The 24287-nt window shown below is 38.7% G+C and overlaps 1 protein-coding gene across 1 annotated transcript in view; it reads left to right on the forward strand.

The window, feature by feature from the left end:
• The window catches only part of LOC124596565 (ATP-binding cassette sub-family C member 12-like), a 526900-nt gene that overhangs the window by 351978 nt on the left and 150635 nt on the right, over positions 1-24287 (forward strand). The window contains exons 19-20 of the mRNA XM_047135749.1: positions 2307-2423; positions 16179-16308. Coding sequence (XP_046991705.1) covers positions 2307-2423; positions 16179-16308 — 247 coding nt within the window. The remainder of the gene's footprint in view (positions 1-2306; positions 2424-16178; positions 16309-24287) is intronic.

Raw genomic sequence — 24287 nt, forward strand, 5'->3', positions numbered from 1 at the left:
AATGTTTTTACACATTGCTTATGTTGTACAACCTTCTTTGGGTTCTCAAACTCATGACTGATTTCGTCAATAATCATGTTTGAAATACCTGTGACAGTTTTCACGGCTTTTTTAATACATATAAATACTCTCACATGTCTCCACATCATGTTGAAGAGGCATCAACACACTTTCTTTCAGCTCAGCAGTGCACATTTCTACTGCAGATTGACAACCATTGCATGTATGTACTCTACATTCACAAAAACGAGTCACAAAAATTTGTAATACCGAAACACTCTGCGTGATACCATCTTTGAAAAACAGAGCATATCCTTATTCCATTTTCAACTATTTTGCTACATAATACACACTTTACTGATGCTACAAAACTAATGTTAACTGATTGATTCATCAACACTACTATACTCGATGCCGTGTTTACATTCACATGACACTGTGTGACATATAACAACATGGAACAACATGTTACACTTCTTCCTCTCAGACCATTGAAAGATGTGTGTGTAAAAATGTTTTTTACATAGTATTTAAGTAGAGTACCACCTACTATGCATGGTGTGGTTTGATGTATGTGCAGATGTAATGAGAGAAGGGTGAGCACAGAACATTGAGAAGATGCAACTGTGGTGTCACCGCCAGACACCACACTTGCTAGGTAGTAGTTTTAAATCAGCCGCGGTCCATTAGTACATGTTGGACCCGCGTGTCGCCACTGTGTGATCGCAGACCGAGTGCCACCACAAGGCAGGTCTCGAGATACGGACTAGCACTCGCCCCAGTTGTACGGACGACGTAGCTAGCGACTACACTGACGAAGCCTCGCTCCTTTGCCGAGCAGATAGTTAGAATAGCCTTCAGCTAAGTCCATGGCTATGACCTAGCAAGGCGCCATTAATAACATTGCATGTATCTAAAGAGTCTCACTTGTATCGCCACAATCTCCAGATGTACCAAAAGGATGGATTAAAGTTAAGTATTCCAGAAGTTACGTACTTTTCTTTATGCATTCATTACGTATCCTGTTTCAGACCTCACACACCCTGCTTTGGCTTAGCGCGTGTCTTTCGGCTTCCTCTCATTGTGTCTAGGCTGTCTTGTCTAGACACAACAACAACAGTGATTGAGCATCTCCCTCTGTGGTGGTGGGGCCACTTATACTTTCATGCCATTGCTTGGCAGTGTCTTGGAAAGCACAGAGCAAGAGGCACTGCTAGTAATGACAATTCCTGAGAACAGGTGAAGAAAGCTAAACAAAAAGGCCATTCTGTTCTGAGATTCTGTATGGAATATGTAATGATTTATGTGAGTTACAAACTGAAAATAGATCTGCCCACCCACAGCTATAAATGTCATGCATTGGATACAAAACACAGAAGAGTTATTGAAAGATATTCATGTCATTTTGTAGCTTGCATAGTTTGGAGCTCTTGTAGATCCCTTAACTCTCTCCAGAAAGTGAAGAAGCCGTATGGCAAGATTTTGTTGCACTGCGTAGCAGGTCCAGTACATCAAGAAGCTTTGAGAAAGGCAGCTTTGAGAAAAAGATATAATTTAGATAAAACTATCACAAATAGTATCAGGCTGACAGATCATTTGTTAGGTAACACTTCATTTTGGCTTAATCCAGTTAGAGAACTTAGCCGTTACACTCCAGGGAGTATCAAAAAATGGGAAATGAGAAATGACAGACTGCAAACTTCACCAAGCCTAGTCATTCCCTATGCTGTCTGTTCTATGTAATCTATGTGGCCGTGTATTTCAAGCCAGGATTGGTCTCCTAAGCCATCAAAGGCATTTCTACATCCAGTAACTGCAGTAGTGTACCTAATGGTGACTTGCAGGACCAACTTTTTCCCCATTCATGGACTATAATACCTGTATACCTCTGATGTTTATTGAAGAAACATTGAACTGTGCAAGATATAGCCAAATATTTTTCAGTCCATTCTGTTACCATTACTGCAATGCCAGTAAGATGCCATTTTTCAATGGGTTTATGAACCTGTGGTTATGCACATATACAGGGAACACAAATAAATCTTCATTCATGGATACAGGTGCTTTGCGATGTTTGTTTTCATTTCTTGCAATGTGCTAATTTATCAGTTTCTGGTCAGCTTATGACAGAGATTTCAGTAAATTTAACCCTGGCTGTTGCATTTCAGCATGTCTCATGCAATTACTGAAAAATGCAATGTGTATTGTGGGTAGTATTGTTGTAAGCAAGTCAGTCTCAGTTTAAAAATTTAACACTCAGTCAGTCACAACAAAATAATTTCATCTTTGAAACATTGTGTTCACAGAAATTTGAAGCAAACTTTTTCAGTACTCTAAATCCAGATGTATTCTATGGTATTATTGCTTCCATCACCATCCTTATAACTGCAGCCTTCCTGGGAGCAGCTTTTTCATTTCTTAAGGTAAGATAACTAGTATTTATTTTTTAGTATATATATATATATATATATATATATATATATATATATATATATATATATATATATATTATTCAGTGAATAAAATAACAGTTTTCTTAAATTTAAATTTTAAAAAATATTTTTAGTTTTTTTCTCCATTTAAAAATGAACAGGTTGTGTCAATTACATTTACAGGTCAGCTATAATTGATCTATTTGTATGTAATTCTCTCAGGGAAGAGAAATAATTCAAGTCAAGTATTTTTCATGTATTATCACATTATACAGTCAAGTATATCTTCGTATTAAGAGCAATCATCAGACTGTATTAGACTAGTCAGTTGAAATGACATATATCAGAGTTCAGACTAGCCTGAATATGTAGGACAGCCTGCTGTGCAAAAGTCATCTTCATTGACGCAGCTTATACCTGTAATCATGTGTGTTTCTTCATATCTATACCTGTGGAAACATTAATCTGATAAATTTAAGTTTTGCATACTCTGTCAAGCAGAAGACAAGGGGATTGACATTGAATTATTGAGATGGCTAAGCCATTTGTAACAAGAAGCTATGAAGAGGCTTTGCAGAGGTAATTAATAGAAATAATAATTTTGGTCTTCTTGCTAAACTGATGATTCCAAATTTATACATCACTAAATTGTATTTTGAGGGATCTGTTGAACTACTTTAATGATGTGCAGTGGTGTGTGAAAATAGTTTCATGTGATGTGTGTCCTGAATACCAACCTATGCAAAAAATTATTTATCAGTGACTCCTTGAGTCCACCTCAGTATACAGCCAAAAATATGAGCCAGGTGTGGACAACCACAAGACGGTGCAGTTGCATCTGTCAGCATATGCTGGATGTAGTCCATTGAGGCCAGTTGCTGTGGCCAAGCGGTTCTAGGTGCTTCAGCTTGGAACCGCGCTGCTGCTATGGTCGCGGGTTCAAATTCTGCCTCGGGCATGGATGTGTGTGATGTCCTTAGATTAGTTAGGTTTAAGTAGTTCTAGGTCTACGGGACTGATGACCTAAGATGTTAAGTCCCATAGTGCTTAGAGCCATTTCAACCATTTCCAGTCCATTAAAAATGGTGCAGTGTGTACACCCATGAAGCAGCACTGAGAGGCTGTGACCATAAATGGCAGTAAAACAGAACATAATGAGGAAGCTCATCAGGAATTCTTCAGGTTGTGTATCCATTACTGTCTTCTGCATTTATCTCATGATGATATAGACTAACTGTTCCACCACAGAATTTGGTGCTGGACAGAAAGGAGGACTGGTTCGGTACTGAATACTGTTGTTGATCCTAAACATTGCAGAAACATATTGAGAGTTAATATTGGACATATGGTGTGTGCAGCCTCCATATTAAAAAGATTGTTTATATTAATGCAACAATCGTAACTGTACTCATAGCCCAAGCTGCCTCATGTCATTTGTTTGTATTTATATTTGTCTCACTGCAGACAAGCCCATATCTTAACTCAAGGCACATGACATAGCTGTATGATCCTGCACAGCCCATGAACAATATGTATGTTAAGCCATTGAGTTAAAGCATAGATTGAATATGGCCATCCTTAACCCTTCAATTCCATAATTGCCTGACAATTGTGGGATGCCAAGCAATAAATAAGTAATTTATACATCACTCAAAAAGTAAAAGTAAGAGTAGAAAATGAGAACAGAAGGAAATTAAATGGGAGAGGAGTTAGATAAGGATGATGTAATTCACCCACTCTGCTTGATATCTTTCCACATGATTTAGTTAAAAACTGCTTGCAACAAAAATGTGGTGTTGCAACAGGAGGAGTAATAATAAAATGTATAAGATATACTGGTGATGTGCAATTACTGAATGAAAATGAAAAGCCACGTAACAATATGTTAAAAAATTGAACAGCAGCTGTTAAGAATACAAATAAAGATAAATGTGAGAAAAATTTAGGCCATAATTTTTGCTAGACAATCAAGAAAGATCAAAGTGAAAAATTGCGATGAGTAAATAGAACAAGACGACAACTTCAGGTACCTAGGATGCAAAATTACCAGTAATATGACATGTAATCTAGAAATAAAAGCAAGGATAGAAATAAAAAAACAAGGATATAAAATAAAAACAAGAAAAGCTACTGCAAGAGAAATGTATGACAGGAGGAGGTACATTATCTGTAGTCTGTTAAATAAAGTGAAGGGAAAGGCAAGCGAAGAGTTTTTTTATGGTGTATTGCTCTGTATTGTGCAGAAATGTGGACAGTGTGGTGGAGACAGGAGAAATGCTTAGAGACCATTGAAATATGGATTTGGAGAAGAGTAGAATGTGAGAAATGGACAGATAAAATAAGGAATGAGTTTGTGTTACAAACATTGGATATAAGGTCCTGTTATGCAAACACTGTTTTTTTATTAAAATCTATGAAATTAAATACACATGTCAAAAAAAGTTTTGCATCACCTCAGTTCTGAGAGTTCCAGAACCAGTACAGAAAATTGGAATAAAGATCAACATAAACATCATTTCCGTCCTTCTTATTACTCATGGAAACCATACGTTGCATGCTGTACCACCATACAGCGAGACCTTCAGAGGTGGTGGCCCAGATAGCTGTACACACCAGTACCTCGCATTGATGCATGCCTGTATTCATCATGGCATACTATCCACAAGTTCATCAAGGCACTGTTGGTCCATATTGTCCCATTCTTCAATGGCGATTCAGTGTAGATACCTCAGAGTGGTTGGTGGGTCATGTCGTGCATAAACAGCCATTTTCAATCTATCCCAGGCATGTTTGATAGGGTTAATGTCTGGAGAACATGCTGGCCGCTTTAGTCAAGCATTGTCACTATCCTGAAGGAAGTCATTCACAAGATGTGCATGAAGGGGGCACAAATTGTCATCCATGAAGACGAATACGCCACCAATATGTTGCCGATGTGGTTGCACTAGCAGTCGGAGGATGGCATTCACATATCATACAGCTGTTATGGCACCTTCCATGACCACCAGCGGCGTACTTTGGCCCCACATAATGCCACCTCAAAAGAGCAGGGAAACTTCACCTTACTGCACTCGGTGGACAGTATGTCTAAGGCGTTCAGCCTAACCGGGTTGCCTCCAAACACACCGCCAATGATTCTCTGGTTGAAGGCATATGCGACAGTCATCGGTGAAGAGAACATGGTGCCAATCCTGAGTGGTCCATTTTGCATGGTGTTGGGCCCATCTGTACTGCACTCCATGGTGTCATGGTTGCAAAGATGTACCTCGCCGTGGATGTCGGGAGTGAAGTTGCGCATCATGCAGCCTATTGTGCACAGTTTGAGTCGTAACATGACGTCCTGTGGATGCATGAAAAGCATTATTCAACATGGTGGCATTGCTGTCAGGGTTCCTCTGAGCCATAATCCCTAGGTAGTGGTCCTCCACTGCAGTAGTAGCTCTTGGGTGCCCTGAGCGAGGCATGTCATCGACAGTTCCTGTCTCTTTGTATCTCCTCCATGCCAGAACAACATCGCTTTGGTTCACTCTGAGATGTCTGGCCACTTCCCTTGTTGAGAACCCTTTATAACAATAATAATAATAATAATAATAGTAATAATTGATAATAATTAAATATATAATTGTTAGGAAATATACTAAATGAAAAGCAAAATGAACCCAAATATTGCACACGCACACACACACACACACACACACATCATTTTCTTAGTCTCTATAATGAAAATTATTTTTTGTCTATTATCAACTACATAAAAAAAAATCGCTTCGCTCCTTAGTTAATACTGTCCCTTTTTTACCTTTTTTATTGTTTGAAGTGAGGGTCGGTAGACTCGTAGCATGCTGAAAAACATCTAATTTGGGTTTCTGTGATCTCAGGGAAGTTATTGTCTTTGCACCTCATGAGAAAATTCAGAATAATTGAATATAATTTCATGGGTATCGCATTGGCAATGTAAGAAAAAATGTAGTAAAGCAAAATCTGTAACATCTATAAATTGGAGATTGACGATTGTTACTATGAAATGAAAGCAGAAATGCCAAATTAAACAGTTATTATTTAACCAAAGAAGCTTTTTATACAGACATCTGACATCTTGTGCATTAATCTCACAATTTTGAACATTACAAAGAATTTTTTGCTGTAGCCCAGCTCTGGAGCGAAAGAAAAAGTATTCATGGTAAAGTCATATCGGTAATTGCAATTGGCGATAATAATGGCACAATTAAACAAATTCCTAACAGGAATACAATTTCAGTTCATTTGAACAAAATGAAAGAAAATAAGAGTCTGATAACATAAGATGCTGTCGGAAAGGCGTGCGAATAAAGAAGAAGAGAGAGAAAATGATGAGCGCACATTCTTATATAGAACAAAATACAGATGATAATGTTACACCAATCTCATTATCCTGGGTGTACATATTTGCTGACTTGCAGCGCAGTTCATTGACTCAGTGGTTAAATTATATCTAAAACTTTTGGTATTTCGATAGGAAAGGAAAATAGTATGTTATTACATCATGGGCAGGGAACAATATTACACCTTCCTGGCACAAAGTAACAACGCGGACGCAATTGAACCATGGTACTGACTGTCTAGACATGGTTGAACTACAGAAACATGAGCTGTGTATCTCCTTCCTTGTGGAAAGACTGGAACTGATTGGATGTCGGACCCCCTCCTTCTAGTAGGCACTGCTCATGCGTGGTTGTTTACATCTTTGCATGGGTTTAGTGACATCTCTGAACAGTCAAAGTGACTGTGTCTGTGATGCAATATCCATAGTCAACATCTGTCTTAAGGGGTTCTAGGAACCAGGGTAATGCAAAACTTTTTTTGATGTGTGCATATTTTCAGTGATAATGAAAATTAGTGTTTTAGACAAATACTGGAAACAAAGTTGGTGAAAAGAAATTAGCTAGGGTGTGGGTGGGAAAATACTGAACAATAAAGAATTCACCAGAACAAATGGTGTCCAGAAAGAGGATCAGAGGTAGAACGTTAAGTGATGACATCAAGATAAATGTGTCATATGTAGTTATGAAAAATATGGAAAACTGGAAGTACTGTAGAATGTTAAACTTGCAGTGATGGATCTGCCTAATGGATCATAAACCACAGTCTCAATAGCCTGTGATCTAGCCAAGGTTGAATTCCAACACATGCTGGTAGATGTTTCTCCTTCTTTAATGAAGCACACACAGCTTCTCAAAAACAACCAATGTTCTGATGCAATTTCTGAAAGAGAAAGCGCCTGTGTAGTCTTTCATTTACAATTTAGGTGGTTTTCCTCCTACCTACTTTGAGTGATTGCACTGAAATGATGATTATTTGTATGTCCAAACATGTTGTACACTTCATATCAGTTTGATGTTTGTTGCTTGCCATTTTCATAGTGTTGCAATTTTAAGGGTCAGCAGTGTGTTTACAGGCATGAGAATCATTGTGTTTTTACTTGTAACTGAATAATATAGGTTTTTATTTCCAAGCAACCAGGAAACTCCCTCTGCCCATAGTGCATCTCTGAACATGGTGGAATCCAGCTGGAGAACAAGCAGACTTGTTAATAATGATATAATTCAAAAATTTAAACATTCTGGAAATTGATTGAAATCTTGCTTGATCTAGAATATACACTGAGACAAGATGGATTTAGTAATGAAAATTCATCACTTTTCGAAAATGTATTTCCAATAAAATGTACTAGTCCACTCCAAAGAAATTCTTAAGGTGCTGTGGGCTACTTCAGGCACCATTATATTATATAAAAGAAGAACAGGGTTAAACATCAAGTCTAGATCATGAGATAACCCAGTCAACCAAACTTCTGCAAAACAGTCTGTAACATTCTAAACAGATTTTTAGAAAAAGCAATTAAAGTAACAAAAAACAAAAGTATTTGGAATGTAATAAAAGGTGATGCAGGTGTTGCTTTTACTAGGTCCACAACATAGTACTCAATCTTAACAATAATAAGGTTAGTGGCAAGCAGGAAATTGCTAACATCTCCAATCAAAATTTCTTAACAATCACTGAGCAAATAGCCTAAAGGTTCCCCTATGTGAGACAGTTTATATCATCAAGCAGCAAGCTGAAATTACTTAATGATAAAATAATTATATCTCTTAAAATATTAGTGAATCAAGAAAATCAATGTCTCATTAAAAAAGTAAAACATTTGACAGTTGGTGCCTTATCTCATGACCTATATTACTCCCACTGATATAATTAATCCTAGACCTTCAAATTGATCACCCTTCCTGTGTTACTCACGTATTTTTGTGCATTATTTTCAGTACCTTCCTGTCCCACATGAAATTGTATCCCACCCTACCAATCCTTCCTCATCCCCCACTCCTTCTCCTCTCTGTTCCTTTTCACACATGTTAACTTCAGTTACCTAATCACATCTGCCATCCCTCTTCTTCACACTGATCCACCCAAGAACCTGCAACCTGCATTGCAATCTTTTTATTCATTTTTACTTTGATCTCATAGTGTTTTAACATCTATTTCATTTGGTTTTCACCTTTACCTATTGGCACATTCTCTAAGATTTCATATTGTTTCCCCATACTTCAACCATTTCATCTTTTCTGCAATTTTCCCCACCTTTTTAATGTATTTTTGCGAATTTTTCAGATGTACTTCTGTGCTACTTATGTATCATTAAGTGTTTTTAACTTCCATCATGAATCCTCACTCCTCCCATTTGCGTCAATATAGAAAAGCTTCCTTATGTCTAACCTGAACCCAGTCCCACATATGGTACTGTTCCTGCAATGTTGCTCGGCTCGTGGAATCCCCCCGAATGGCCTTACCATCAAATTACCCATCTACAGCTGCAACCCCTCTTTCCACAATGACTTCCATTTGTTCAGATTCTGAAGTCCTTAATCATCACCATCAACATAGTCCTGTCAATCAAGCAAAAATTTTCTTGCAATATCTCCTCTCCATCCATAGAATTCTACGTCTATGCAATCCCAAATTTCAGGATCCCATATCACACATTGAAACTTTTGTCCTTGAGGAATAAGAGCAGCATGCACAACACCACCTCAAAAAACTCTCCACCCTGTACATTTCCTACTCCCACCTTGGACTACCACTATCCGTTACTTCTACAACAACATCCCCTCATAGCTGACAAACCCTGCCTTGCAGACCTATTGCATTTACACCATCCACAAATACTCCCTCCCACGACCATACAGAATCCAAAACTTAAACAGACCCAAAACACAGTCATGGTTCTTTCCTCCAAAAGCTGTAGCCCCATAGAAGTATCAGTCATTTCCAAAGACCTCACCTTTTGCCCCACTCCCAAATTCATTTATGCAGGACTTGCTAAATACCTATTCTCCTTCTCATAATATCTGCAGTGGAAACACTTTTTCACCACCAACCCTACCAATCAGTCTCAATCAAAGAATAGTGTTTAATGCCTGAATGAGTTCATTCCTCCATCCAACTGTGATCCATCCCCACTGCCCCCAAATCACCCCCTGTTAACTTTCCAGGATTTCTTAAACTCAAACCTTGTGTCACCATCATTCCTTAAATCCCCCAACATGCAAGCTAATCGTACATCCACAGAAAGAACCACTATCCACCACCTAAAAACTGATGCTGACCTTATAATCTTACCTGCTGACAAAGTCACCACAACTATTGTTTTGAACAGCAAGGATTACTTCACAGAAGGACTCCACAAGATGTCAGATTCATCCACCTACAAACCCTGACCCAGTGATCCCATTCCAGAAATCCAGCAGGATCTCCAGTCTCTCCTCAAATCCTTAGGTCCATTCCAGAACCTCTTCCCAGAGTCCATATCTCTTCTAACTCCTACCACTTCCTGCACTTCTACCATCTACATGCTTCCTAAAGTCCATAAACCCAACCACCTCAGGATGCCCCATTATGGCTGGTTTCTGTGCCTCCACTAACAGAATCTTTGCTTTCATAGACCAACACCTTCAGCTTACTACTCACAGCCTACCCTCCTGTATAAAAGATACCGACCATTTCCTCCACCGACATTCCACAATTCCTGTTCCTTTACTACATGGTGCCCTGTTCATCATTATTGATGCCATCTCCCTTTATGCTAACATCCCTATTGGCCATGGCCTAGCTGCTATTGAACATTACCTCTTCCAATGCCGGGTGGATTCCAAACCTACAACTTCCCTCCTAGTCAACATGGTCAACCATATCCTCACCCACAATTACTACTCCCTTGAAGGCATCACCTACAAATAAATCCAGGGTAAGGCTGTGGGCACCCACAAGGCCCATCCTATGCCAACCCATTCATGGGCCATCTAGAGCAGTGGTTCCCAGCCTTCCTTAGACCACTACCTCTCATCAGAGATATTATCTGCTTCCCCCCTACCCTCCCCCCCCCCCCCCCCCCCCCCAATACACCACACTGACCCATCAACCACTTCTTCCAACCATCATCAACTTTTACACATAACTAAACTATAGAATGAAAAAGAATTTTTTTTTTTAACTTTGTTTTTAAATTGATGAAACAAATGATGTTTAATTTGTGCATGTGGAATGTTAAATGACATTTAGTGTGTGTGTGTGTGTGTGTGTGTGTTCTATAATGAATGATGAAGCAATTCCCTATCAACCTATGAAGAGTGAGTGCTACCTACAACTCAGTCATGAAAACTAACTATATACAGTGAGGGTAGACACTTGTTACAAAATGTGCTTTCTCTGCACTACTCCTCACCTTAACAGCATTTACTATACCCGCACCATGGATCCCCATTTAAAATCCATCTAGTTAAAATGTGTACGCTATAGTTACTATTCATAAATCACCTGACTGTTGGACTCCTTCCTTCTGAAGTCGCAGGCTGTTAGTGCTTTGTGTCTGACCACTCTCATAACAATAATGATAATTCTGCGTACAGCACTATAATGTTGTACTGCCAATAGTTCATATATCTGCTTCAGAGTAAGTAGTGAAGCAATTTCTGGTCTAGTGCAGGAACTATCTACAACTTGAAGAAGACATTTTCATAAAATGCTTAACGTTTGTTATGTATATCTTACTTTTACTTTCATATATATGCCATTCAGAGTCCAAAGTACATGTGTAATCAGTGGTCTATGTGAGGTGCCTGTGACCTCCACTGTATGGTGTCACATGTTTAGGCTAGTAATGGAGGAAAAAGTAATTACTGATAACTTATATAATCAATATTAAAGCCTTACAAAATTATGATAATATTAATGATGTTTAAAAGTAATTTAGTTTCATGACTGAAACAGTCACACTCTTTCAATTTCTTGCCCCTTAGAAAATCTCATTTTACACCTTGTGGTGTAATTAACCCCAGTTTGGGAACCAATGATGTAGAGGAATCCTTTATGACCACCCAGAATCCTAGACTCCTCACCTGGTTCAGATTCAATGAAGATGTCTCCATGATCTGCGTCGAGAGTGAGGACACCCTATCCACATTCCTCTAGAACCTCTACACCTTCTTCCCCATTCACTTCAACTGGTCCTCATCAACCCCACAAGTCATTTTCCTTGATGTTGACCTCCACCTCGAGGATGGCTACATCAGTACCTCTGTCTGTACCAAACCTACCAACTGCAAGCAACACTTCCACTCTGACAGCTGCTACACATTCCATACCAAGAAGCCCTTTTGTGCAGCCTAGCCACTGTTGCATCTGTAGTGACAATCAGTCCCTCTCAAATTATACCAAGTGTCTCACTGTCTCACTGAGGCCTTCAGAGACAGTAATTACCCTCCCAACTTTATACAGAAACAGATCTCCTGTGTTTTATCCTCTCCAATCACCCACCACCTCCACAAGTCCCAATTTCTGGCCACAGAGGGGCATTCCACTCATGACTCAGTACCACCCAGGAACGGAGCAACTGAATCACATTCTCTGCCAGGGTCTCGACTACCCCTCATCATGCCCTCAAATGAGGATATTTTACCCACTATCCTTCCCACCCATTCCACAGAGGTATTATGCCACCCACTGAACCTACACAATTCTTTGCCCATCCCTACACAACCCCTGCTCCCATCCCCTTGCCTCATGGCTCATATCCCTGTAATAAACCTAGATGCAAGACCTCTCCCATACGTCCTCCCACCACCACCTACTCCAGTATGATCACAAGGATCACCTACCCCATCAAAGGCAGGGCTACCTGTGAAACGAGTCATGTGATCTACAAGCTAAGCTGCATTCTACATGGCCATGACAACCTACAAGCTGTCTGTCTGCATGAATGGCCACCAACAGACTGTGGCCAAGAAACAGCTGGACCACTTAGTTACTGAGCACTCTGCCCAACTCAACATTCTTCATTTCAGTGACTGCTTCACAGCCTGTGCCATCTGGATCCTTCCCAGCTTTTCTGAATTGTACAGGTTGAACTCTCCCTACAGTATATCCTATGTTCCTGTACCACTACTGGCCTCAACCTTTGTTAATTGTTGTCCTTTACCCACCTAACCCCTTCCCTGTTTCCATTCCAGCACTACATAGCCCTGTGTTCCATCAATGTACCCACAGTCCAGAATGAGATTTTCACTCTGCAGTGGAGTGTGCACTGATAAGAAACTTCCTGGCACATTAAAACTGTGTGCCGGCCTGAGACTCAAGCTCGGGACGTTTGCCTTTCGCGGGCAGGTTCTCTGCCATCTGAGATACCCAAGCATGACTCACGACCCATCCCCCACAGCTTCAATTCTGCCACTACCTCATCTCCTGCCTTGCAAGCTTCACAAAAGCTCTCTTGCAAACCTTGCAGAACTAGCACTCCAGCAAGAAAGGATATTGCAGAGGTATGGCTTAGCCACAGCCTGGGGGATGTTTCCAGGATGAAATTTTCACTCTGCAGCAGAGTGTGTGCTGATATGAAACTTCCTGGTGGATTAAAACTGTTCTGCCAGGAAGTTTCATATCAGTGCACACTCCGCTGCAGAGTGAAAATCTCACTCTGGAAACATCCCTCAGGCTGTGGCTAAGCCATATCTCCGCAATATCCTTTTTTTCCAGGAGTGCTAGTGCTGCAAGGTTTACAGGAGAGCTTCTGTGAAGTTTGGAAGGTAGGAGATGAGGTACTGGCAGAATTGAAGCTGTGGGGGACGGGTCGTGAGTCATGCTTGGGTAGCTCAGTTGGTAAAGCACTTGCCCGTGAAAGGCAAATGTCCTGAATTCGAGTCTCGGTCCAGCACACAGTTTTAATCTACCCACAGTCTTTTTACTTCTCTTCTTTTCTGTGCTCCCTCCTCCATCATGCCGCCCTCTGTCTAACCATCCAACTGCACCTAGATGCCTTACCCTCTCCTCGCCTCGTCCCTGTGTGATCCCACAAGCAGAATTTTGCTGTACCCCACTCCTACCCTACTATCTCTACCCCTACCCACCCCAGCCTCCACTTTATCCCCACTACCACATTTGGTTGCCTCATCATGCTCTGCTGCTCACAGTTTGGCCTTGCCAGCTAAAGACTGTAGTCATGTGTGTGTGAGTTGCTTTTGCATTGATGTGTGTGTCTGTGTTGTCTGTTCTGATCAAGGCCTGTTTGCTGAAAGCTTTTTTTGACAGGCTTTTTGTTGTGCCTGTCTGTGAATCAACATCTCTGCTATATGGTGACATATAATGATATATAATATTGTCATTATTCGATCCTGCATTTTCCATTGTTTAATATCTCAAGTTAGCTAGTGGAAAAGTCCATTAATAAAGTAAGCAGGATACTGAGCCAAATGTTAATTCACCTTTGTGTTAATGTATATTGTGTGAGAGAATGAAAGCAGCCATTCTAAAAACCTCTTACCAAAAAGAGAAATACCCTCAACTGTGGATAATTCTTTTGGTATTCTCAAAAGTAGTTGAGAATTTATAGTGTTCCAGCATTGTCAAATATATTTGACAAATCACTAAATTAAATAAAGGGCAATTTGGTTAATTTTCTATCACAATTAAAGTTCAATAACTAGTTTCAGTTGCTATCTACAACCATTTTCAGATCTTTAACACATGTAAAAAACATAACCTAAGAAATACAAAAACACTGTAACACCTGAGCGAAAATAATGGAGAGCCAATTCTAGATGTAAAAGTGAACATTTGACAAAACCATTTAACAGTGTAGTATAAACTATGTTAATATTTATCAGGTAACACACTGTTCAAAATATGAAAGGCAATGAATAAGCATTGGAAAACATCATGAGCTGCAGTCAAGCAGCAACATGCATTCATAAGAACCAAAACAATAACAGTACGTAGTTAGAAACATTGTATAAGGCAGGGTGAGATATTTTCCTCTCATTTTATGACTGTTGATCATGTAGTTTTATTACAAAATTACTATGAATGTATGGCTTGTATGTTTACAGCTACAGCAAAGCTGGCAGTTTTTGGAACCATTGTGTATACTGTTCTTACAATAAACATGTTATACCATTGCAAGTAATGAGCTCTTGATCCAACTTCTACTTATGCAACTGGATAATTCTCTGTATGACTGTCAACATGCAAAATTACCATATCTTATTCATATTTTTAGTGCTATGATGTAGTTTGATGTTTTTATCATTGGACACTCCTTACAATCTGTCTTCTAATCTGTTATTTACTGTTTGTTAGTGCTACTCTATTCTTTGATGTTCTTATCTATTGATCTTATCTATTGACTTTCACATATGATCTATCTTCTACATAGGGCACATTGCCAGTTAGCTATATAAGGCAGCTTCCCTGTCTTGTAGTTTTTAACTTCATTTCCCTCTTACTTCTATGGTTTCAAAATTAATTGAACTTAGGCACAAGCTTCGTGGATTTATACATGAATTAATGCCTATTACATAGGATCTGCTTCCTATAAATGGCATGTTGCTACTTCAAGACATAATACAGATACCTGCCTTGTAATTTTAACTTTATACCATTATTATCTTTATATCTTAAAATCCAGTTAGCTTTCTGGTCTGCAATGTGGCTTGATTACATTGACATTTTTAACTATGTACTGTTATTATTTTGGTACTTATGAATACATGTTGTTGCATGGCTACAGCTAATGATGCTTTTCAATGCTTATTCACACCCTTTCATACTCTGATTACCTCATAGGCATTAACAAAGTTTATTCTACACTGTTAAATGAGCTTTGTCAATGTTCACTTTTACATCTAGAATTGGCTCCTCATTATTTTTTTGTGTGTTTTACTTAATTGTACCAATATTATGAGAAGAAAAGTTGCTAGTTACCATATAGTGGAGATTCTGAGTCACAGATAGGCACAACAGAAAAATTTTCACACCTAAAGCTTTCGGCCAATGGCCTTTGTCAACAATAGACACACATACACCCACCTATCTGCGACTCAGCATCTCCACTATATGGTGAATAGCAAGTTTCCTTCTCATAATATTGCTACTTAATTGTACTTAATTTTCTGAGGCTATGTTTCTTACATGTGTTACAGATCTGAAGATGGTTGCAGATAGCAACCTAAACTAGTTATTGAACTTTAATTGTGATAGGAAAATTGTGGTCTGGGCATTAAATTTTTTACTTTTAAAAAATTGTTTAATATACCACATTAAGAGTGCCTTCTCACCCCAGTCCTCACCAGGTTTCACTGAATTTTGGTTAAAATGGCTAAGAGAAGAAATGATTTGCTGTATGTTTGATAATCAATCCACAATGAATATATTTGTGTTTTGTAGGTGACGGGAGCTGTATCAACTGAAACAAGTCTTTCCTGGATGAAAAAGATCTGTGACACATACATAACATGTATACAAAAGGAAACTACAACATCCATTCTGAACTGGTTTTCATTGCACTTGCACAACAGTAAGTGTGTTAAAATATGACACAAAGTTTGAAATTATTTTTGTGTTATGGAACACAATGGATACTCTTGGGTAAATATTTACAGCATTCTTTATGGAAAGCTCTATGAAAGCTGTATTCTGATACTGGCAGCATCTGTAGTAAACACTTTCTGATATTATTCATGAATTAAACTGAAAAAAATATATAATTTATTCATGTTGATATTGGTATGCATCTTTCTGTTAAACTGGAAAAAATAATATAACTCATTCATGTTGATATCAGTATGCATCTTTCTACATAATGCTTAAGTAAACTATTGAAAAAAAAAGAAAAAAAAAACGTGTATGCCAACTGAGAAATGACTAAGTAAATATTATTTGAAATGAATTTCTAAAAATATTTAAAAATGGAAGTCACTTAACAAAAATTCAATAAACAAGTATATTGAGAAACTTCCTGGCAGATTACAATTGTGTGCTGGACCAAGACTTGAACATAGGACCTTTGCGTTTCGCAGGCAAGTGATCTACTGACTGAGCTTTCATATCAGTGCACACTCCACTGCAGAGTGAAAAATTCATTATGAAAGCATCCCCCTGGCTGTGGCTAAGCCATTCCCCACAGTATACTTTCTTCCAGGAGTTTCAGTCCTATAAGTATTGCAGGAGGACTTTTGCAAAACTTGGAAGGTTGGATATTAGCTACTGGTGGAAGTAATGTTGTGAGACTGGGTCATGAGTCATGCTTAGGTAACTCATTTGGTAGAGCACTTACTCATAAAGAGCAAAGGTCCCAAGTTTGAGTCACAGTCTGGTACACCATCTTAATCCTCCAAGAAGTCTCATCTCTGTGCACACTTCACTGCATAGTGAAAAATTCATTCTGGAAACTTTTCCCAGGTTGGAGGTAAGCCACTTTTCCACAGTATCCTTTCTTCCAGGTGTGCCAGTCCTGCAAGTTCTGCAGGGGAACTTCTATGAAGTGTGGAAGTTAAGAGATGAGGTATTGGTGGAAGTAAAATTGTGAGGAAGAGTCACGAGTCATACTTGGGTAGCTTAGTCAATAGCACACATTCCTGTGGAAAGCAAAGGTCCCAAATTCAAGTTTCAGTCCAGCACACTATTTGAATCTGCCAAGAAGTTTCTTATCAGTGCACACTCCACTGCAGGTCAAAAAATTAATTCTGGAAACATCCCACATGTTGTGGTCAAGCCATATTTCTGCAATACCCTTTCTTCCAAGAATGCTAGTCCTGCAAGTTTAACAAGAGAACTGTGAAGCATGGAAGGTAAGAGATGAGATACTAGCAGATGTAAAGCTATGAGGATGGGTCATGAGTCGTACTTCGGTAGCTCTGTTGGTGAAGCACTTGCCCACGAAAGGCAAAGGTGCTGAGTTTGAGTCTTGGTCTGGCACACTGTTTTAGCCTGTCAGGAAGTTTCATATCAGCACACACTCTGCTAAAAAGTGAAAAATTCATTCTATAAACACCCCCAGGATGTAGGTGAGCAATTTTTCTACAGTATCCTTTCTTCTAGGAGTATTGGTACTGCACGTTTTGCATGAGAACTTCTGTGAAGTGTGAAAGGTAAGAGATGAGGTTCAGGTAGAAGTAAAGCTGAGAGGACAGGTCATAGGTTGTGCTGGGATAGCTCAGTCAGTAGAGCACCCACCTGTGAAAAGCAGAGGTCCAGAGTTTGAGTCTCAGTCCTGCACACAGTTGGAATCTGCCAGGAAGTTTCATGTCAGCATATGTTCTGCTGCAGAGCAAAAACAATCATTCTGAAAGTCTATTGTGGTATAAAATAAATAGGAAATGCAGGGAAGCTAAGGTGAAATGGTACAAGGAAAAATGTGAAGAAATCGAAAAAGAAATGGTTGCCAGAAGGACATATTCAGCACACAGAAAAATGATAACAACCTTCAGTTAAATTAAAGGCAGTAATGTTAACATTAAGAGTGCAGGAGGAATTTTGCTGTTAAGTGTAGAAGAGAGAACAGATATATGGAAACAATACACTGAAGGCCTCTATTAGGAAGAAGTGTGTGCAGGCATGAAAAAAGGAAAAAAATGAAAGTCAATTTGGAAGATATTGGGGATATAGTATTGCAATCAGAGTTTGACAAAGCTTAAAAAGACTTGCAACAAAATACAGAAGAACATACTGATAACGTGTGTTTGGAATTTGTAAAATCATTGGGGAAAATAACAACCAAATCACTATTCAAGTTGGTGAGTAGTTTCTATGACTGCAAACATGCCATCAGTCTCAGAAAAATATGGTTTACACAGTTCCAAAGACAGCAAGGCCAGATGAGTGTGAGAATTACCCAACAATCAACTTAACAGTTCATGCATCCAAGTTCTATCATGAATTATATACAGAAGAATTCAAAGGAAAATTGAGGATCTCTTAGGCAATGATCATTTTGACTTTAGGGAAGTAAAGGCACCAAAAACATAGTTGTGATGTCATGCTTAATAATGGAAGCAAGTCTTAAGAAAAATCAGGACATCTTCATAACATTTTAGACCTATAAAAAGTGCTCAGGAATCTAAAATGGTGCAAGAAGTTAAAAATTATCAGGAAGTTAGGTGTAAGCTATGGCAAAAGACAGATAATATGCAAAATGTGTAAGAACCAAGGAGGAGTAATAAGAATGTAAGAACAAGACGAAATGCTCAAATTAAAAAAGTGTGTAAGATAGGTACTGTATGCCTCATTTCCCCTTTACTGTTCAGCCAGTACACTGAAGAGGTAATGATGGAAGTAAAAGATAGGTTCAGGAGTGGGATCAAAATTCAGAGTGAAATAATATCAATAATAGTGAGTACAGGATACGAACTGAAAGTAAACCAGACAAAGAAAAAAACAATGAGGAGTAGCGGAAATGATATTAGTGATAAAATTAACATAAAAGTTGAGGACCACAAACTAGATAAAGTGAAGGAATATTGCTATCTTGGAAGCAAAATAGCATATAGCATACGGAGCAGTGAGGATGTAAAAAGTAAACTTGTATAGACAAAGAGGACATTTCTACCCAAAAAAAGTATTGTAGCTTTGAACATTGGTCTTAATTTGATGAAGAAATTTTGAGAATGTACATTTTGACCACAGCATTGTATAAAATTGAAACATGAACTCTGGGGGAACTGGAGAAGAGAGAATTGAAGCATTTTAAACGTTGCGCTGAAAATTATATGTACTGCTAAAATGTGAAATGATGAAGTTTTTCACAGAATCATTGGGAAGCATTAACAAGAAGACAGTACAGGATGATAAGACATGTTAAGTCATCAGGGAATTACTTTCGTGATACTAGATGGGTGCATCAAACCAGATGGCTTAAGATCCTCCCCTTCTCCCCCCAACCCCTGTCCCCAAGAAAATGAGGTTTACTTCTTATACAGTCAAAAATAATGAAGACTGGTTTATTTTTAAGAAACAACTGTGGGACAGAAGTGACATTAATTCTAACTCCCTAGATTGTAAGTAGATGTAGCTAGATGGAATGGGCTATAGTCAAGACAACATAAGTAGAGCTCTGACAGCATAGCACTGTTGTGAGCTTTTAGCTGTGAAGCACTAATGGCTGTAGGTGGAAACATTAGCTGTCTATGGAGCTATGACAACACTGAGGTGTTGTCATAGAGATGTTTACAAAATCGTCTTCCATTATTGGTTGAGGTAGCCTTGTAAAGCTGCCACATCCATCCCACTACGACTGTCATGGATCAGCTTATGCCAACTCAACTATAGTCTCCCACACAATTTTATTGTTTGGGTATCCCAGCAAAGTTTTTGGTCTGTATTATAACAAAGCCGATGGATTCTTTCCTGCTGCTATGTTTATCTTGCTCCAATTCTCTCTCTCTCTCTCTCTCTCTCTTTTTCAGATGTCTTTGATATTATCACTTACAAGACATGTGCACAGTGCCAAAAATCATGAATATTAACTTGCGGCTTAGCCAATTTGATTTTATTATCCAGTACATTCATTTAGTTAATCAGAATTGTTGGTGCAATTAGTTTACCTATGAACTGTGCTAATTGCAAAGTGCCAGAAACATAAAACTTGGTTATCATTGCTCCTTTATAAACATGTGCCCATTTACTAACTTTCAGACAAAGTAGATCAAAATTATATACAAATAAAGGAAGTATCTAAACAGCTAATGATGAGAACAGGTTAGCAGTACTTGCATTCATTTGGTTTCAGAGTAATTAGTATTCACAGATACAGTCACAGTTAAAATATTGTTAATGAAATAGAAGCCCATATTGAGACAAACTAGATGGTGAAACTCAATAGTAATTATTGTTTTATCTAAAGGTCCTCAGTCCTGAGTCAATTGCGAAATATGGGAGAGAGTGTCACAGAAATTATACAGGGTTTGGACTAGAAATCATTAAAAGAAAGGCATTTTTCATTGCGACAGTATCTTCTCATGAAATTCCAATCACCAAATTTCTCCTCTGAATGTGAAAATATTTTGTTGGCACTGACCTACATTGGGAGGAATGATCACCACAATAAAATAAGGGAAATCAGAGCTAGTATGGAAAGTTATAGGTGTTCATTCTTTTCGCATGCTATATGAGATTGGAATAATAGAGAATTGTGAAGGTGGTTCCATGAACCCCCTGCCAGGCACATGAATATGATTTGCAGAGTATCCATGTAGATGTAGATGTAGAAGAAATCTTATTCCACCTTTCAGTTATAGAAGTCTTTAGATGTTACTTGTAAAAACACAGCAAGCAACAATAGATGGGTTCAGTTTTAATTATTGTAATCTTATAAGAGAATGGCTGTTGGAAGCCATTTGCATCAGTCTGCAGAAATGTATAATGTATAATTTCAACAAGATCTGTGCCCATAAGTATCAAACAATGTACCACAGATGAGTTAACACAAAATACATCTTGTACAGTGTGCCAAGTTCTATCTGAAATCCATGTCTGAGAGTCTATTCAGTGACTGTTTCCTATGAAATTGTAATTAACTTCATAAAATGTATTAATTTTCTAATAATGCCTTCTGAAAACTGTGAGAATAGTATTAAACTGTGAACTGTGTTATTTCTGAATTATGGTTTCTGTGCACGTCATTTTCACTTTGATGCGACTGTCTATTTGAAAGGACAGTGTAATTGATGAATGTGTTAATGATTTCCTTGCCACACATTAATTGTTGTAAATCAGTGCATTTGTGTTATGTTTCTGCACTTGAACAATAATCATTATTTTTGGACACCAGTTGAGTGTAGCATGTGGCTTATTCATTATCTGTGCATGAATAATACTAAACGACACTTGACATGGCGATAAACAAGGATTATTTAATATCAAAGTACTGTTAAAGTGTTTTGGATTGTAAACTTGGCTTGGACAACATCATTTAAAATAGATTACTTTGGACAATGACTTTTCAACCAGATTCAGTGGAGGCACAACTGCCAATGGCACATTTGTGCAGGTAAAGAGGGTATGTTACATTGTACAGCCCTGATAGTCTGACTGCTTTATTATCATGACTTGAAGCATTCACATTGAATATATGAGGACTGTTCAAAAAATTCTGGAACTTTGTCCACAAAATTTTTCTGTGCAAATCTTTTACTCATTGTGCATTGTCTCCTCTGAAATACTCTCCTCCACAATTGATACATCACTACCAACAATGTTTCCATTTCTGGAAGCAGTCTTTGTACACCTCTTGCTGGATCACACAAAGAGTTGTCTGCAAATTTGCTTTTATCTTGTCTATCATCACAAATCTCCCTCCTTTTAATGGTGTTTTTATCTTTGGAAATAAAAAACGTCTGCAGGGGCAATAGTCATGAACAAATAGGGATGAATGTGTGGGTGCATTATCATGATGCAAGAGCCATGAATTGTCTCACCACTTTCAGGCCATATCTTCCCACATTTTCTTTGAGACATCACAACACATCCCAATATCACCATCAATGGACAATCTGTCCCTGTGGTGTGAATTCCTAATGAAGTAATCATTCAAAGTCAAAGAAAACTATCAGCATGGCTTTCACATTTGACCTGACCTGATAAGCCTTTTTGGTCTTGGAGAACCTTTCCCAGCCCATCGTGAAGATTGAACCTTGGTCTCAACATCATAATGGCAGGCTCATGTCTCATCACCTGTTATGATTCTCTTAAGGAACATCTCATCCTCCTTTGCATACAATCCAAAACCTCTTCACAGACTGTGAGGCAATGGTCTTTCTGGTCTCAACTCATGAGCTGTGGGATGAACTTGGCAGCAACACAATGCAATCCAAGATGCTGTGTCAGGATTTCATGACATGATCCAACTGAAATGCTACATTCTTGTGCATCTCTTGGACAGTCAGTCTTTGTTTAACACACACAATTTTGTTGACATTCCTGACATTAGCGTCATTGGTAGATGTTGAAGGACATCGAGAATTTAACTTCCGTCTGGCCAGTTTTAAGCCATGTGAACCATTTGTAACACCAAGTGTGGCTTAAGCACTCATCATGTAGACTTCCTGCATCATTTGGTGTGTGTCTGTAAATTTTCTTGAGTTTCATGCAAAATTTGCTGTTCCTCTAACTCTGCCATCTCGAAATCCATAAACTGTGCGACATAACATTCTACACAACATAGCACTGAGCAGTAACTACATACAATAGTGAAACTTCCAGCAGTTACACTTTAAACACAGGAACATGTAGGGATGCCAACCACATTTTGATCCAACCCACCATTGGCACAAAATTACAAATGTTACAGAATTTTTTGAACATACCTCATATGTCAAATGTCTGCCTGTGTCTGTGTATGTGCGGATGGATATATGTGTGTGTGTGTGTGTGTGTGTGTGTGTGTGTGTGTGTGTGTGTGTGCAAGTGTATACCTGTCCTTTTTTCCCCCTAAGGTAAGTCTTTCCGCTCCCGGGATTGGAATGACTCCTTACCCTCTCCCTTAAAACCCACATCCTTTCGTCTTTCCCTCTCCTTCCCTCTTTCCTGATGAAGCAACCGTTTGTTGCGAAACCTTGAATTTTGTGTGTATGTTTGTGTTTGTTTGTGTGTCTATCGACCTGCCAGCGCTTTTGTTTGGTAAGTCTCATCATCTTTGTTTTTAGATATATTTTTATCACGTGGAATGTTTCCCTCTATTATATAGACACACAAACAAACACAAACATACACACAAAATTCAAGCTTTTTGCAACAAACGGTTGCTTCATTTTCCCACGTGGAATGTTTCCCTCTATAGGACTCATTCCAATCCTGGGAGCAGAAAGACTTACCTTAGGGGGAAAAAAGGATGGGTATACACTTGCACACACACACACACACACACACACACACACACACACACACACACATATATCCATCCGCACATACACCAATATATATATATATATATATATATATATATATATAACGGAAGGAAACATTCCACGTGGGAAAAATTATATATAAAAACAAAGATGAGGTGACTTACCGAACAAAAGCGCTGGCAGGTCGATAGACACACAAACAAACACAAACATACACACAAAATTCAAGCTTTCGCAACAAACTGTTGCCTCATCAGGAAAGAGGGAAGGAGAGGGGAAGACGAAAGGAAGTGGGTTTTAAGGGAGAGGGTAAGGAGTCATTCCAATCCCAGGAGCGGAAAGACTTACCTTAGGGGGAAAAAAGGACAGGTATACACTCGCACACACGCACATATCCATCCACACATACAGACACAAGCAGACATATTTAAATATGTCTGCTTGTGTCTGTATGTGTGGATGGATATGTGCGTGTGTGCGAGTGTATACCTGTCCTTTTTTCCCCCTAAGGTAAGTCTTTCCGCTCCCGGGATTGGAATGACTCCTTACCCTCTCCCTTAAAACCCACTTCCTTTCGTCTTCCCCTCTCCTTCCCTCTTTCCATCCACACATACAGACACAAGCAGACATATTTAAATATGTCTGCTTGTGTCTG

This window comes from Schistocerca americana, chromosome 2 (genome assembly GCF_021461395.2).
Source record: "Schistocerca americana isolate TAMUIC-IGC-003095 chromosome 2, iqSchAmer2.1, whole genome shotgun sequence".
NCBI lineage: Eukaryota > Metazoa > Arthropoda > Insecta > Orthoptera > Acrididae > Schistocerca > Schistocerca americana.